The sequence below is a fragment of the Monodon monoceros genome, unplaced genomic scaffold (assembly GCF_005190385.1).
Source record: "Monodon monoceros isolate NGI ecotype Baffin Bay Population unplaced genomic scaffold, NGI_Narwhal_1 Super_Scaffold_9, whole genome shotgun sequence".
Classification (NCBI taxonomy): Eukaryota; Metazoa; Chordata; class Mammalia; order Artiodactyla; family Monodontidae; genus Monodon; species Monodon monoceros.
In genome coordinates, this window is record NW_021703786.1 from 21,945,261 (window position 1) to 21,960,862 (window position 15,602).

The following is a 15,602-nucleotide window of genomic DNA, read 5'->3' on the forward strand; positions in this document are numbered from 1 at the left end:
GGCCCCATACCCTCATTGCAGCGATGGGGAAAGATTTACCCAAGGCAAGGGTAGTAAAAAGAAAAAACATTGAATTTGTTATTTCCAAAAATAGCACTGAGGTGGACAGTACAGGAAACAATAAAATTTATATTACAGTTTCATAGTGTTTTTATTTGATTACTCGTGGTGGGAGAATGTGAGTCTTCTTCGCATTAGGGTGTCTAAATGTCTCAGGCCGGCTGGGCCCAGACATCCCAAGTAACTTTTTCAAGGTCGCTCAGGGAATCAGAGGTGGGGCTGGGCTCTTAACATCCTCTCAGCTCAGTGCTCTGCGCTGCGGTGACCTGTCGCATAATACGAAACAACTGTGGCTTGTCTTCTCCTTTGCGACCCGTCAGCAGTCAGGCTGCTGGTGAGAGTGATGATGTCTGTCTTCCGGGACGTCCAGTGGACGGATTTTACCTGGGTTTCTGGATACAGCCCCATCTAGCAAAAGCACTAACACCGCTTTGCGCCAGAGACGCAGACACGGGGGACACTCAAATGCTAAAACAACACTTGAAAGTGTTTGCCCTCCCGCACAGGGCACAGGGACCGTGCCTCCTCCTCCCCCAATCTTTGCCTGGGTGGCCGAGCCCTGGGCTCCGCCCCTTCCCCATCAGACCGGGGGAGGGGTCCTCCTAGGCGCGGAGGTAGCGGACGCTTGGCGGCTGGAGACTTGGGCAGAAAGAGGCGTGACAGAGGGGGTGCCAGGGGCCGGGGTCTGGCCGCCTGGGTCAGCCGCGCCCCGCCGCCCCGCCCAGTCGGGCGGTGCAGCCCACGTCCCGCCACGCGGTGAAGTTTGCGGAAAGTTTTGCAGTTGCTTCCCCGCCCGCGCCAGCCGGGGAGTTGTGACGCAGCGTCTGGGGCTCCAGGCCCGGACAGAGAGGGAAGGCGAGGCGGGGAGACAGGGAAGCGGAGAGCGAGAGAAAGAGTGCACGCCGGGGTCCTCCTCGACCCCGCGGATCCTTCTCTCCCGCCTCCCCTTCCTCTCCCTCTCGGCGCTCTCTCTCGGGCCCGGGCCCCGGCCCCGCGCCCCGGCCCCGGCCCCGGCCCCGCGCCCGCCCGCTCCTCCTCCCCTTCCCCTCCCACGCTGCCCGCTTCCCTTCCCCTCTGCCCCTCAAACCCTCCTCCCGAGTTCTGCGCTCCTCCCTCCGCCCTCCCTCCGCCCGGCCTGCCTCCTTCCCTCCTCCTCCCCTCCTCGCCCCGGGAGACATCACTTCTTCCCGACCCGGAGGAAGACGCGAGCCCCTCGCGGGTGGTCACCACAGCCCAGCGCCGGGGCCGCCACCGCGCGCCGCGCCCGTGCGCCCTCGGTCCCTGCGTCCCCTAGCGCCACGCCGCGGGCATGGGGCCCGCCCGGCCGGCCCCCGCGCCCTGGCCTCGTCACCTGCTGCGCTGCGCCCTGCTCCTCGGGGGCCTGCACCTCGGCCGCCCCGGGGCCGCCGCCGCTGCCCTCTCGGGTAAGGCGCTGCCAACTTGGCCAACTTCGGGGGCGGGCGGGGGGAGCGCCGGGGAGCGGGCCTCTCCCGACTTTTCCCTCCTTTTTTTTTTTTCCCCCAGAAGTGTGTGTGTGTGTGTGTGTGTGTATGTGTGTGTGACTGGGTTTTAAAAAATCGTCTCCGCTTTTCTGAAAGCGGGGGAGAAGGGAGGAGGAGCGCGCCTGGAGGTGGGGGGAGGACCTGAGTGGAACCAGATGTGGCGGGCGGCGGGGGAGGGGAGCCCGGGGGTCTCGAGCCGCCTCGGAGGAAGAGGGCGGGCTCCGGGAGGACCCCCGCGCCCGCCCTCTGGGACCACCCGGCGCCGGCCCTGCCCTGGGCCCGGGGACAGGCAGGGCGCGTCCGACGAAACCAGAGGAGGCTCCAGGCCGGGCTCCTTGCTTTGCTCCAGGACCGATGCATTACTGTTGTTTTTGAATTATTCGTAAGGGCTTGTTTGCCTTTACCGGCACCTCGGGGATGTTTGTATTTTCTTTTCCACACTGTCTTCAAGGACAGCCTGTGGCATGCGGCATCCGCACCAGTTGAACGCAGCTCTGTGGGGCAGTTTTGTGCCATCAGGAGGATGCAGCGACAGGCTGGGCACGGTGTGCGTGTGTGTGTGTGTGTGTGTGGTGTAGTGTTGTGTGGGCGGCTCTGGCCAAGCTGGCACCCCTCCAGAAGGGACAGATCTTGGGCGGCAAGAAAGCTGCTAAAGATGCAAAAACCCACCCGACAGAAAACAAAAACCAGAAGCTGTGCATTCTTTCTGCTGGTCTTTCAAAGGATGACAGTGAAGTGTGGGGACAGACAGACCCTCACCAGGAATTCCAGAGGGAAAGGGAAAGATCTACTTCCTGGGGGGCTTGCAGGAGTCAGAGCTGGAGCTGCCAGGGAGTGTGGTTATTACAGCCCCATTGCTGGGCCTGTAAAGCTTGGTCTTGCTTTATGTTTCATTTGGGGAGGGGGCTGAGTGAAAGGGGACAGTCAGTGCAGCGTGTGCAGTTTTGTGCCAAGTCCAGACAGCGCCATGGAGGATCTGGGGCCTCTAGCCACAGCCAGTGCTTGCTGGGTTGGCCTGCCCCACTGATGGCGTGATGTAGGCGACCAAGACACGTATCTGCCCTGATTGTGCCCGATTGTGCCGATGGGAGAGGTGGGGGCCGGGTGATGCATATTCACACCGGGCAGAGACCCTCTGCTGAATTCCAGACCCACCCGGAACTGAATGTCAGGCAAACACAAACCAGGAAGTACCTCCCTATCCACTGCAGGTCCAGGCACCCAGGCTGTTCCCCTGCCTCCCTGCATCTCACTCCTCTGTGAAGGCAGGCTGGGTGGGAGGGGTGGAGGAGCATGGCTATTCCAAGAGCCCCAGAGCACATTGTAAAGCCAGGCCCTGGGAGAACTGTGGCCAGAGTGCTGACTCGGCCTTTTCCCCTATGGAGCCTTTGACAGAGGGAGCTGGCAATGTCTGGTGAGAGGCCAGGTTAGGGAGGATGCCTGGAGTGGCCCTCTGCCTCTGCGTCTCCTCCAGGCCCCGCTTGCCCTTCCTCAGGCTGTGTCCCTGGGCTTGTATCCCCCATAGCCTCCGAGAGGCCAGTCCCCAGGGCAATGCATTGATCACCCCAGAGAAGCAGGGGTGGGTGGAGGGGAGCAGGGGTGGGGCGGGGATAGCCTGGTCTCCGGAGCAGCAGCTGAGCAAGAGGATGTTCAAACGGTTGCAGGTACTGTCCCTGCCCTGTTCCCTCTGCCCAGAACACTCCTCTTCTAGCCGAAGTCTTTCCTCATCCCCCTGTACCTGACGAATTAGGTGGTCACTGGGAAGAATTTATCAGCACCAGGCTCCAGATGGCCCCAGGAAATGCTCGTGGGAGATAGGATTCGGCTTGGCAGGCCAGTGCTGCTGGGGTGAAACTTACCCTGGGGGTGATGTGCACGTGGTGGCTTCCTGACCACCAGTAGGGGAGAGGATGGGGCACCGCAGAGCCCCTTGGGGGCGGCAGGGCAGCAGCGCCTTCTTGGTGTGGAATGGCAGAGTCCATCTTTTCTCCACCCGCTGTGGAGTCCCCAGAGGGGTGCCCTGCAAAGCTTGTGGCTGCAAGACCTCTTTGTGAATTGCAGTATTGATGCATTTTTGTATCCTTCACTGCTCCATGCTGAGCCAACTACTTGGGGAGGAGGGAAGGTACAGGGGAGGTGTAAGTTGTGTCCTTAGAGAAGCCGAAGAAACTGTGTGGGGCAAAGGGTCACCAAGGCCTTCGGGAGGGAGGCTGGGAGGGACCAGGCTTTGCAGACGCGGGGGAGGGGAGCAGAGAGGGCGAGACCGGCTAGGCGGCCTGGGCTGTGCTGGGGATTCTGTGGAAGCTTGCTGGGCTGAGGTGGAGAGTTCCTGAGTGGGGTGGGGGAGAAGCTCGAGCGAAGAGGAAACTGGCCAGCTTTCCGGAAGGCCAAGGTGGGGGAGCAACTTGCTGGCTGGCGGTGGGGAGCCCTGGAGAACCACTGGGAGCTTCTGACCAGAGGAATGAGGTGCAGATTGGAAAGAGGGTTGCTGGGAGCCTCAGGCATCAGATATCCAGGTCCAGGAGTGAGGAGACCTTGGGAGATCTTGCTGTGGGGACAGACCCTGCTGTCTGAAGGACGGGGAGGGAGGCACCCCTTCGGAAAGGCAGCAGGTACTTGCTGCTGCTGCCGGAGTCAGCCGCACAGATGGCCCAGATCCTGGTGAGTCATGGAGTTGAGAGCTCTCTTACTGCCCCTCCACCCAGTCTTCCTTTCTCCAGCCGCTTGCCTTCTGTGAGCTGCCAGGGCTGAGGTGGTGCCCGGCTGAGCTGCGGTTAGCGCTGAGATCCAGTCCTCTGCTGGGTTGACCTGGACAAGGTGAGGGTGCAGGCAGGGGAGGAGGCAGCCAGGGTCTTGGTCCCCATTGTTCACAATAGGGACATCTCATCGGTTTCCCGATGCCTGCAGGGTACAGTTGGTTTGGGCCGGTGAGATGATTTCAGAAGCACCATGGACTTCTCAGAAGAGCATTCATGTGGATTCACCACTCATTTAAGCGTTAGATAGGCACCCTGTGGCACCCTTCAGAGGGATGAAGTGGTAACAGCAGTGGCTACCATTCTTCATGCTCTGGGCGCTGTGTGGCATACTGTAGGACAAAGGCTCTTCCGTCTCTCACAACCCTGGGATGTGTTATCACCCATCTCACACACTGCCGGTCAACAGACTAGCGATGTTAAGTTGTGTGCGTGAGAACACACGGCTAGAAAGAGGCGAAAGCGAGATTCAGGTGTGGCTACTGAGCCTGAGCACTTAGGTACCAGACCACGCTGCGTCTCCATAAAATGAACTTTGCCAGAGTGTGTGTTAGGAAAGGCTGGAAAATTCTGCTTTAGGGGCTTTCCCCCAAAGCCCCAGGTCTGCCAGAACATCCTCTCAATGTGTCCCCCTGAGAGGAACCCCGGGAAGGGGGCGGCCCTCTGTTACACCCCAGCTGTCTGGGTGCTTGTCTCTTCCCCAGCCCCAGGGGCCCCAGATGCAGGGACGGAGCCCCCCTCAGTATCCTCGGGGGTCTGAGGTGCCTGCTCCTGAGGGACTGAAGGGGCCCGATGGAGGAGGAGCCCCACTTCCCTGCGGTCAGGGATTCATATTTGCTCATCCAGTCGGTCAGAGGATGTTTACCGAGCCTGCGCGGTGCTGCGGGAAGGAGTGACTGCGGCCTGTTCTTGTGAGCCCACCTCCCCTGCACCCCCTGTGGGGGTCCCTGGACCTGGAGGGCCTGGGCTTTGCTGACAGGAAGTGTTCCTTCCGGTTTAGTCCTTCATGAGATGACGGGGCGCCGCTTTCCTATGACTGGATCCTATAAATCTGGGGTGGGGGGGGCGCAGCCTTTGAGCAGTGATGCAGCTCTTGGAACTCACCCCGGGCACTGCAGATCCCAGTCACTCCTCAGCTAGGGGCTGTGTCCTGAAAAGGCAGAGGGAATGAAGGCTGTGTAGTGGCATCTGTGGCATCAGCCAGCTCCAGCCTTAGAGGACACATTGGGTTGGTCCCCCACCTGTGGCTCCATGTGCAAGTCCAGTGGTTAGTTTCTTTCCTGCCCTTCCCCCTCTTCTTTGGACCCTCTGTCCCCTCTCCCGAGCCCCTTGAGCGTGTAGACTCCTTCCATCCTGCCTGGCTGGGCCCAGGCTCTCTGCCTCTCCTCAGCTCTCCCCGCCCCACTTGAGTACCTCTGACTGTGCATCCTGCCCCCGCAAAAGCCTTGGTTGTGTTGCAGGATGATGGCTCTGAAACCTCAGCTTCTTCCCAGTCACCCAGCCCCCCACGCCTTTTCCCTGCCCTCCCCCTTAGCGCGCTGCGCCTTCCTCCCTGAATCGTCACTGCTCGCCCTCCCATAGGCCTTTGCGCACACCACTCCCTCTGCCTGGAATGCCCTTCCTCTCTTCTTGCCTGGCTGCCACTGCCCCTTCCTTCCAGACTCAGGATCCTGAGAAGGACACCGAGGGGTCCTGGTCACTGCCTCTTGGGCTCACCTGGGCTAAAGGGACACAAGCTCACAGAGGGCGAACACGGGGGTAAACCCCAGAAGGGAGGGGCTGCCTTTTTTCTCTTTTTCTTGGGGGTCATTTCTAGAAGGACATGGTGAGAAGCTGCCGTGGTGGGCCTGGAGCTCCTACAGGGAAAAACAAGAAGCCAGTTTCTCAGCCTCTCCCGACATCCTGAGAAAGTGTTTGGAAGGGGAGGCGGACACGGCGCTCCCCACTGTAGACTGAGGCTGGAGGGGGCGTGGCTGGGAACGCCCCGCCTCCTCAGGCTCAGATGTAAATCGGGACAGGGTCGGTGGGGCTGTAATTAATGCCACTCGCCAGCTGCGTGACCTCGGGCAGAAGCTCAAGTTTCTTCATTTGTAAAATGGGAAAAATAAAATAATAGCCCCTCGTAGGGATATCGTAAGAAATGACAATATATGTATGAGTTACGTGGTACAGTGCTGGACACAGTCACTTCTTAACAAATAATATTAAATTATTGCTATTTTTATTATTATTAGGAAGAGAAAACATGAATATCAAGGGACTTAAACATGAAAGAAACACAATCCTCAACATACAAAGCCCTAACTACAGCCACTTTTTTTTTTTAATCGAAGTAGGTCTTTGATAACCCTTTACTGCTTGATGACATACCATAAGGGCCAAAAAGTAACCATACTTTTTCTGAAAGTAAATTTAAATCCTAAAGAAAAAAAAAATCCATCCTCAGCTGTCCTTACCCCTTAGGCCCCTCAATTTACTTCCCTCCTTTTTTTGCTTCTCCTCATCATGAAGCTTCTTCAGCTAAACTTCCTTTCAGAGCTGAGTTCCCTGGACTCTGCCCTTTCAGTGCACACCGAGCCGCCAGTCATCCTGCCTCACCGTAACCTGCCTCCTACGGAGCTGCCTCCCAGCGGTCCTGGTAATTAGGCTTCCTAGTTACTAAATGCAGTGCCCCTCTGCAGGCCTCACCTTGCAGCACGGGTGCTGTTATTAGCCTCAGTTTTTGTTTTTTTTTACATCTTTATTGGAGTATAATTGCTTTACAATGGTGTGTTAGTTTCTGCTTTATAACAAAGTGAATCAGTTATACATATACATATGTTCCCATATCTCTTCCCTCTTGCGTCTCCCTCCCTCCCACCCTCCCTATCCCACCCCTCTAGGTGGTCACAAAGCACCGAGCTGATCTCCCTGTGCCATGCGGCTGCTTCCCACTAGCTATCTATTTTGCGTTTGGTAGTGTATATATGTCCATGCCACTCTCTCGCTTTGTCACAGCTTACCCTTCCCCCTCCCCATATCCTCAAGTCCATTAGAGCATGCATCATTAAAACTGAGGCTACTACCCTGAGATAGCCTCAGTTTTAATGATGCATGCTCGGTGGAAAACGGTCAGACCATAAAGGGGTAACATGTAAAAAATCTGAGGTCCTCCCTTCCCTCCACATGCACCCTAACAGTAACCACTGTCAGTAGTTTTGTAAACGGCGTAATCTTCCGTTCTTTATGCATATACACCCATATAAATACTCCTTTTACACAAACAGAACCACGTTTTATACTGTATAATACAATACATTTTATTTAACAATATTCATGGCATTTCCAATGGCTTCAGAGCTGTGCCATTCTTAATGGTGCTCAGTAGTTGGTAGGAAGGATGTACTGTTCTTTTTTTTTTTTTTTTTAGCTGCTTCCCTATTGATGGACACTGTTTGAAAATTTTCTTTCCCTCTGGCCTCTGTGATGTGGTTTGCATCTGCAGTCTCTGCCTCCTGGCTTCCATCCTCAGTCCAGAGCCCACATTGTTGCCAGATTTGTGATCCAAGAGGGCGGATTTAATCGCCAACAGAACAGAGTTGAATTGAGAATTTGAGGCCTTCCATGGTCAGGTTCCAGCCTTTCTCTTCAAACCCTTGAGCAAGTCAAATTCAGATGCCCTGAGTCCTGCCCAGTGAAGCCCCCACTCCCGCTTTTCTCTTGACCAGGAACGCCTGGCTCCGCAGGTGTGGCTCTGGGTCCCCGCTCATACCTGCAGCCTCAGCTGGAAGTAGACTTTCTCCCCAGACTCCTTTTCCATTTCATTGCTGCCGCCCGCCTGGTGGAGCCCCTTCCTCCCCTCCCAGACTGTGAGCACCTCTGGGGCAGGGCTTTGTCAACTCTGCACAGCTTCCAGCCTTGGACACTGTCATTTAGTAAATATTTATTGAACCAAACAAAAAAAGACAGGTGTTCCAAAGAGCTCCCCACCACCACCAGTTTTACTGAATGTAATTGACATATAACGTTGTATTGAGTTTAAAGTGTACACATAATGATCTGATATCTGTATGTATTGCAAAATGATCTCCACAATGTTAACATCCATCACCTCACATCTTTACAAAGTTTTTTTCTTGTGATGAGAATTTTGTTTGTAGTAGTGGAAAGGCCAATGAGTTTCCAGAGTTTTAGATGATGTCACAATCATGAAAAACATATGGCATTGAATTAAAATAAACAGAAAAAAAGTCCAGTGGACCGGAATACATTTCAAAAGTAGACTTAGACTGTTATAAGAACTTAATGTAAGACACACCAGAAGCAACACCCTAATGGGAAAATGAATCTGTACTTGTAAATGGTATTGGACAACAGGATTATAATTTAACATTTTTAGTTTCAATTTACAGCTGATCAAGAGAAAATTCAGCTGGCAAGTTGTCGTGTAGAAAGTGCAAAGATCACTAGAAATTAAAGAAATCAACTTTAAAAAATATGTAATTAAACTAGTAAAAATAGAAAACCTAATCTTGGCAGAGCTGTGAGGCAACTAATATGTATGACTGGAGCACGTAAATTAGTTCAGTTTTTTTTGTTTTGTTTTTTTCCCCGGTACGCGGGCCTCTCACTGTTGTGGCCTCTCCCGTTGCGGAGCACAGGCTCCAGACGCGCAGGCTCAGCGGCCATGGCTCACGGGCCCAGCCGCTCCGCGGCATGTGGGATCTTCCCAGACCGGGGCACGAACCCGTGTCCCCTGCATCGGCAGGCGGACTCTCAACCACTGCACCACCAGGGAAGCCCCAATTAGTTCAGTTTTTTAGCATTCAGTCTTTCAGACAAGATGTAAGACACTAGATATGTAAGACTTCATCTCCTTTGACCTCATAATTCCACTTGGGGAATTTGTAAGGCATTAATCCCAAAGAGAAAAAAAAAATGTTCATAGAAGTGCTATTTATAGTAGCAAAACAAATTGGAGCCCATCTAGATGCCCAACAACAAGAGCATGGCTAATCAAGAATCTTAACACGATGGACAATTTACGTAGTTCTAAATGACAAATATAGAATATAATGACACATGTAATGTCAGGGACTTCCCAGGTGGTCCAGTGGTTAAGACTCCGCCCTTCCAATGCAGGGGATGCAGGTTCGATCCTTGGTCGAGGAACTAAGATTCCACATGAGGTGCAGCAGTGTGGCCAAAAGAAAAGAACTAATGCCCGTGCGTGGAAATATATCTAAGAAGGAAAGTGATCATGACCACAAGGCAATCATACAAACTGATATACACACACGGGCAATAATTAAGTGAAGACGCATGTCTGATCACTGACGTGCATTTTCTCATTCATGCGATTAGCTGTCTGCTTCCCGAGCACTGACAACGCGCCAGGCGTGGTATTTGATGCAGATGACACCGTGGCGAACAAGCCAGTCCTGAATCCTACCTGCCTGAAGCTCATATTTTAAGAGCAACCTCTCTCCCCAGCCCCAAATGTAGAGGAACATCCTAGAGGCAAATGTGTGCTGATTTCATTTTAGGTGCAATTTTTAAGTTTGTTAGAAGGAAGATGGAAGCAATAGACTCCTTTGAAATCTCAGACACAGGGTTGGGAGCCTGTCTGACTGCAGAGGGAACCGCATTGAGTCAGACCAGCTTGGTCAAATAGGAATTCAACAGGAAACGGCCTTGCAGTCAGTCCTGGCCCCTGAGGAAAGGATTTTCTAACTTCATAGATGCTTAACCTCATTTCTAAGGATCTGAGTATCCTTGGTCACATTTGCTTTACCTCACTGTGTGTGTGTGTGTGTGTGTGTGTGTGTGTGGTGAATCAGTAGTTGTAGACGTGACATATCACACCAGTACGTCACCATGTATCAAGTAAAAACAAAGACATTCTCCTATAAAACCATAATACCGTAATCACATCTAAGAAATACAACAGATACTATAGTTTTTTTTAATATGTAGTTCGTGTTTGAATTTCTCCAGTTGTCCCAATAATGTCAGCTGTTGTTTAAGTCTAGGACTCTATTTGGTGTCGTGTCTCTTCAGCCTCTCTTAATCTAGAATAGTTGGCCTTCTTGTCATTTATGACACTGGATCTTTGATGACTTCAGGCATCAAATGTTTGGTAGAGTGTTCGCAGTCTGAATTTGTCTGATTGTTTAATCATTAAATTTATGTTAAACATTTTTGGAAAGAAAACCACAGGGGTGGGACACAAATGTGTCCTTCCCGTCGTATCACATTGTCAGTTTGTTCCCTTATTGGTGATGCTGACTTTGATCAATTGGTTCATCTGATGTCTACCAGATCTCTCCACTAAAAAAGTACCTTTTCTCCTTTGTATTTAGTAGGTAACCTAAGGAACTGTATTCTTTTTTTTAAAGAATTTTTTTGATGTAGACCATTTTTAAAGTCTGTATTGAATTTGTTACAATATTGCTTCTGTTTTATGTTTTGGTTTCTTGGCCGAGAGGCATGTGGGATCTTAGCTCCCCGAACAGGGATCAAAGCCACACCCCCTGCATTGGAAGGCGAAGTCTTAACCACTGGACCGCCAAGGAAGTCCCTAAACTATATTCTTTTCTTTTTTAAAATAATTTTTAAAACAAATTTATTTTATTTTTTATTTTTCGTTGCGTTGGATCTTCGTTGCTGCGCGCGGGCTTTCTCTAGTTTTGGCGAGCAGGGGCTACTCTTCGTTGCGGTGAGCGGCCTTCTCATTGCGGTGGCTTCTCTTGTTGCGGAGCACTGACTCTAGGCATGCGGGCTTCAGCAGTTGTGGCTCACGGGCCCAGGTGCTCCGCAGTATATGGGATCTTCCCGGATCAGAGCCCGAACCCGTGTTCCCTGCATTGGCAGGTGTATTCTTAACCACTGCGCCACCAGGGAAGTCCCTAAACTATATTCTTAAAAAAGCCAAGTTGCTCACAGCAGTACTATTCATAATAGCCCCAAACTGAAAACTAGCCCCAAACTGAAAATTACCCAAATGCCCATCAACAACAGAATGGATAAATTATGGTGGCTCCACACTATTAAGTAGTATACAGCGATGAGAATGAGCAACCTACGACCACATGCGACAGTTTAAGGCTCACAAAAATATTGAGTCAGATGCATTCATACCATATGATCCCATCTATATAAAATACAAAAAAGAGGGTAACACTGACCTACGCCGTTTGAAGTCAGGAGAGCCGTTACCCTTAGTGGGAGAAGTTGTAACCAGAGGGAGTCACACATAGAATTTAGAAGAACAACAAACAGGGAGGAGATGTCTGGAATAGTTACGGCAAGAAGCTCACATAAGCCAGTGAGAAAAACACAGGAACCTCCACTAGTTTTAAGGCATCTAAGATTAGAATACATGAGCCAGTAAAAGCTGGGAACAGAATTCACAAAGAAGGAATACCAATGTCTAATACGCCTTTGGAAAATGTTTTAAATCACTAGTAATTAAAAAAAAAAGAAAAAAAGGCAAGATATGCCTCCAAAGTGCCAACAAAGATTGATGTAACAATATGGTCAATATATTATTTATAATTAAGAAAAATCTGCTTACAAGTTGAAGAGCAGTAATAGCTAGGGAATGAGTAAATGGAATGTGGTATATCACATCATGAAATAGCATACAGCCATTAAAATGGTTTTTACAAAATTAAAAGATACAGAGAAATCCTTTTTCTAAAATATTAAGTACAAAAACAAGACTCAGAAACATTTGTTTGGGTGTGCGTGTGTATGTGATATATAAATGAATGTAACTTGTATGTGAGGCGTAGAGACAAGATAAAATTGGTAAAGATCACACCAAAATTTAATAGAAGTTATGTCATATTCTGTCATATTATGTATTGATTATTTAACAGGGGTGATTTTTCTTTTTAGCATGTCTGTAATTTGCAGCAATGGGGTGGCAGAGGACAACTTTCTCTCTGTCCAACCAAGTGATTCCAGTCGCACCCTCCGTCCACTCCCATCACCTAACTGGTCCAAGCCTGCAGCACGTGACCCCACGGGGCCAATCAGAGTCTCGTGGGGGCAGGGCGAGCTTTTCCCAGGCGCGAAGGGAGCCCTGCAGGGTCTGGTGTAGCACAGAGGGGACAGCCCGGTTCCAGGAGGGGAGAGTGGAACCTGGGTTCGGGGTAGGTGGCGCTGAGACCCAGGCTGGCCGAGACCCTGGTTACAGTTTTCCCTAGCCACTCCAGGCCTGCCCCTCTTGTTGGCGGTACGCGGGCCTCTCACTGTTGTGGCCTCTCCCGTTGCGGAGCACAGGCTCCGGACGCGCAGGCTCAGCGGCCATGGCTCACGGGCCTAGCCGCTCTGCGGCATGTGAGATCCTCCCGGACCGGGGCACGAACCCGTGTTCCCTGCATCGGCAGGTGGACCCTCAACCACTGCGCCACCAGGGAAGCCCATCACCCCCCCCCCCTTGTTTTTTTAAAATGATGAGTTGGAGTTGGGTTTCCGCTACTTGCAGGCGAGGAGGCCTGTGTAGGAGGGTCAGCCTCAGAGCGGGGTTTCCTGAAGGCGCGCTCAGGGTGCTCACCTTCAAGAGCTGGATCACCGGCGTAGGCACCCGCCTCAGGCTCTTTCCATTAACAGACCCTCCAACGCGAACCTGTTGATCTTGCACTTATCAGCTGAGTGGTTACAGAAGGGACAGCTGGAGAGGATGCGAACGCTGTAATACAAGTTTGCATTTCAAGACACTAGGACACGAAATTCTGTAAGTACTAAATGGCCGTCCATACGGACAAGATTGGAATGCAAATCGAAAAGGTAGCAGTCAGGGGACGAGCTTTTGGAAGGCTTCCTCCTTTTTGAAAACCTTATGACGTTTCTATATAACACTGTAACAAGTGAGAGAAATGGAAACCGTGTTAATGTTTACTGATCACGTATAGTCTGCCAGGGTCAGTATTAGGCAATTCCACATGCACTGTATTTTTTTTTTTTACATAAATTTATTTATTTTGGCTGTGTTGGGTCTTTGTTGCTGTGCGCGGGCTTCTCTAGTTGCTGCAAGTGGGGTCTACTCTGTTGCGGTGCGCAGTCTTCTCATTGCGGTGGCTTCTCTTGTTGCGGAGCACGGGTTCTAGGCACGTGGGCTTCAGTGGTTGTGGTGCATGGGCTCAGTGGTTGTGGCTTGTGGGCTCTAGAGCGCAGGCTCAGTAGTTGTGGCTCACGGGCTTAGTTGCTCCGTGGCATGTGAGATCTTCCCGGACGAGGGCTCGAATCCGTGTCCTCTGCATTGGCAGGTGGATTCTTAACCACTGCGCCACCAGGGAAGTCCCTGTATTTTTAATCCTCACATTCCTCTATTTCACGGATAAGGAAATTGAGCCAGATAGGCTGCGAGCCAGGATCACATATCTAGTGATTGGTGGAGCAGGGCACTCAGTCCTGTTTGCTTCCCTGCATGGTCTTCTTTTATTTTGTAAACAAAGTATGCATTATAATATAATGAACATTTGCGAATCCACCACCTAATCCAAGACAGAGAACATTGCAATACTTACATCTACCTATGTGCTTCTCTCTCTCTCTCTCTCTCTCTCTCTCTCTCTCTCTCCCTCTCCCTCTCTCTCCCTGTTCCTCCCACCCAGTCTCTATTTTGTGTTTATCCATGCCTTGCTTTAAAATTTTTTCATTCTTGGGGTATAATATAAATACAGGAAAGTGAACACACCATGTTCAGATGTTCAGCTCAATGAATTTTCACAAACTGAACACACCCATGTAACCAAGGGTCGGATCCAGCAAATAGGAACATTACCAGTATTTCAAATGCTTTTAAACATTTTTTCCATAACCTCATTAGACATGGATATTTCTTCTTCATGAATTGTCTGTTCATACATATTCTTGATCATCGCATCTGTTCAGGTCTTAGGGGCTTAAAATTACTGGGTCTCTATATTTTTCTCATTGGCCTATATGAGCTTCTTGCCATATTTGTTAGAAATCTCTCCCCCCACCCGAAAAAACAAAAACAAGAAAAAAAAAAACAGGTCTTCCCTGGTGGCGCAGTGGTTGAGAGTCCGCCTGCCGATGCAGGGGACACGAGTTCGTGCCCCCGTCTAGGAGGATCCCACATGCCGCGGAGCGGCTGGGCCCGTGAGCCATGGCCGCTGAGCCTGCGCGTCGGAAGTCCAGTGGTTAAGACCGCACTTCCGCTGCAGGGAGCAGGGTTTCCATCCCTGGTTGGGGAACTAAGATCCTGCATGCCGCATGGCGCGGCCAAAAAATAGGGGAAAAGAAAAAGAAATATCTTTCCCCTGTTTGTTGTTCATTTAAAATTTTTATTCCCTGGCGGTCCAGTGGTTAGGACTCCGGGCTTTCACTGCAGAGGGCCCTGGTTCAGTCCCTGGTCAGGGAACTAGGGTCCCTCAAGCCACACATTACTACATCCATATCTATGTCTGAAGTATCTTTTTATCCCCCCTCCTCCTCCACACAATTGGCCTTGTTAGCAAGGTTTACAAAGCCCTTTGGGGTCAGACTGAGTTCTCTCCTTCCCTGGAAGGCTACTCTTCCCCCTTTTACGCACTGGCACCTTTTCTGTTTCACTAACCCTCCCTCCCACAAGGCCCTCAGAAAGACAGTGTTACATATATATTTTTTCAGGATCAGAATACATTTTTATGATTGTAAAAAATGTTACCTATTTATAGTACACAATTCAAAAGGTAGAAAAAGTTACAAAAAAGAAAGGTTACCTAAAATTTCACCACTAAGAAACAGGCACGTTAACATTTTAAAGAATATCCTGCCAGACTGTGTCTCCTCTCCTCTCCTTTCCTCTCTCTGTATAAAACTTTACATAGACGTTTTAGTGTTGATTTGTAACATTCTTTCATATGTCATCAGCGTATTTCCACCCAATGCTTCCATGGCTGCATAAGATTCCGTTGTACGGATGTCCTGTAACTATCCCTTGTTGGACATTCAGGTCATATCTCTTTTTAATTTCCAAACATGTAAACTGTAGAAAATACAAAGAGAAGAAAATAAAAATCACCAGGTATCCCATAAGTCAGTGATAACCACTGTTAACACTTAGGCATGTACAGTGTTTCTGAAACTCTGGTGAGCCTCAGAATCGCCTGGGAACCTTGTTTATGATCCAGATATTCCTTCATCTTGAGGTTCTAATTCAGTAGGTCTGCTGTAGGGCCTGGGCACTTGCTCTGTAAACAAGCAACCCTGGCGATTTGGACACCCAAGTTTAATAACAAGAATGCACAAAGGTCTTTTCAGACTTTACTTGATTTAAAAGAAAATAAAA

At 50.7% G+C, this 15,602-nt stretch overlaps 1 protein-coding gene across 2 annotated transcripts in view; it reads left to right on the top strand.

Annotated features, from left to right (window-relative positions):
• Nucleotides 1-1,185: 1,185 nt before the first annotated feature.
• The window catches only part of MRC2 (mannose receptor C type 2), a 54,246-nt gene continuing 39,829 nt past the window's right edge, over nucleotides 1,186-15,602 (top strand). Inside the window, exon 1 of one of the 2 annotated variants that reach the window (XM_029211556.1) lies at nucleotides 1,186-1,484. In XM_029211556.1, the coding sequence (XP_029067389.1) occupies nucleotides 1,370-1,484 (115 nt within the window). In that variant the 5' untranslated portion in view covers nucleotides 1,186-1,369. The remainder of the gene's footprint in view (nucleotides 1,485-15,602) is intronic. The other variant, XM_029211555.1, reaches the window with a different exon arrangement.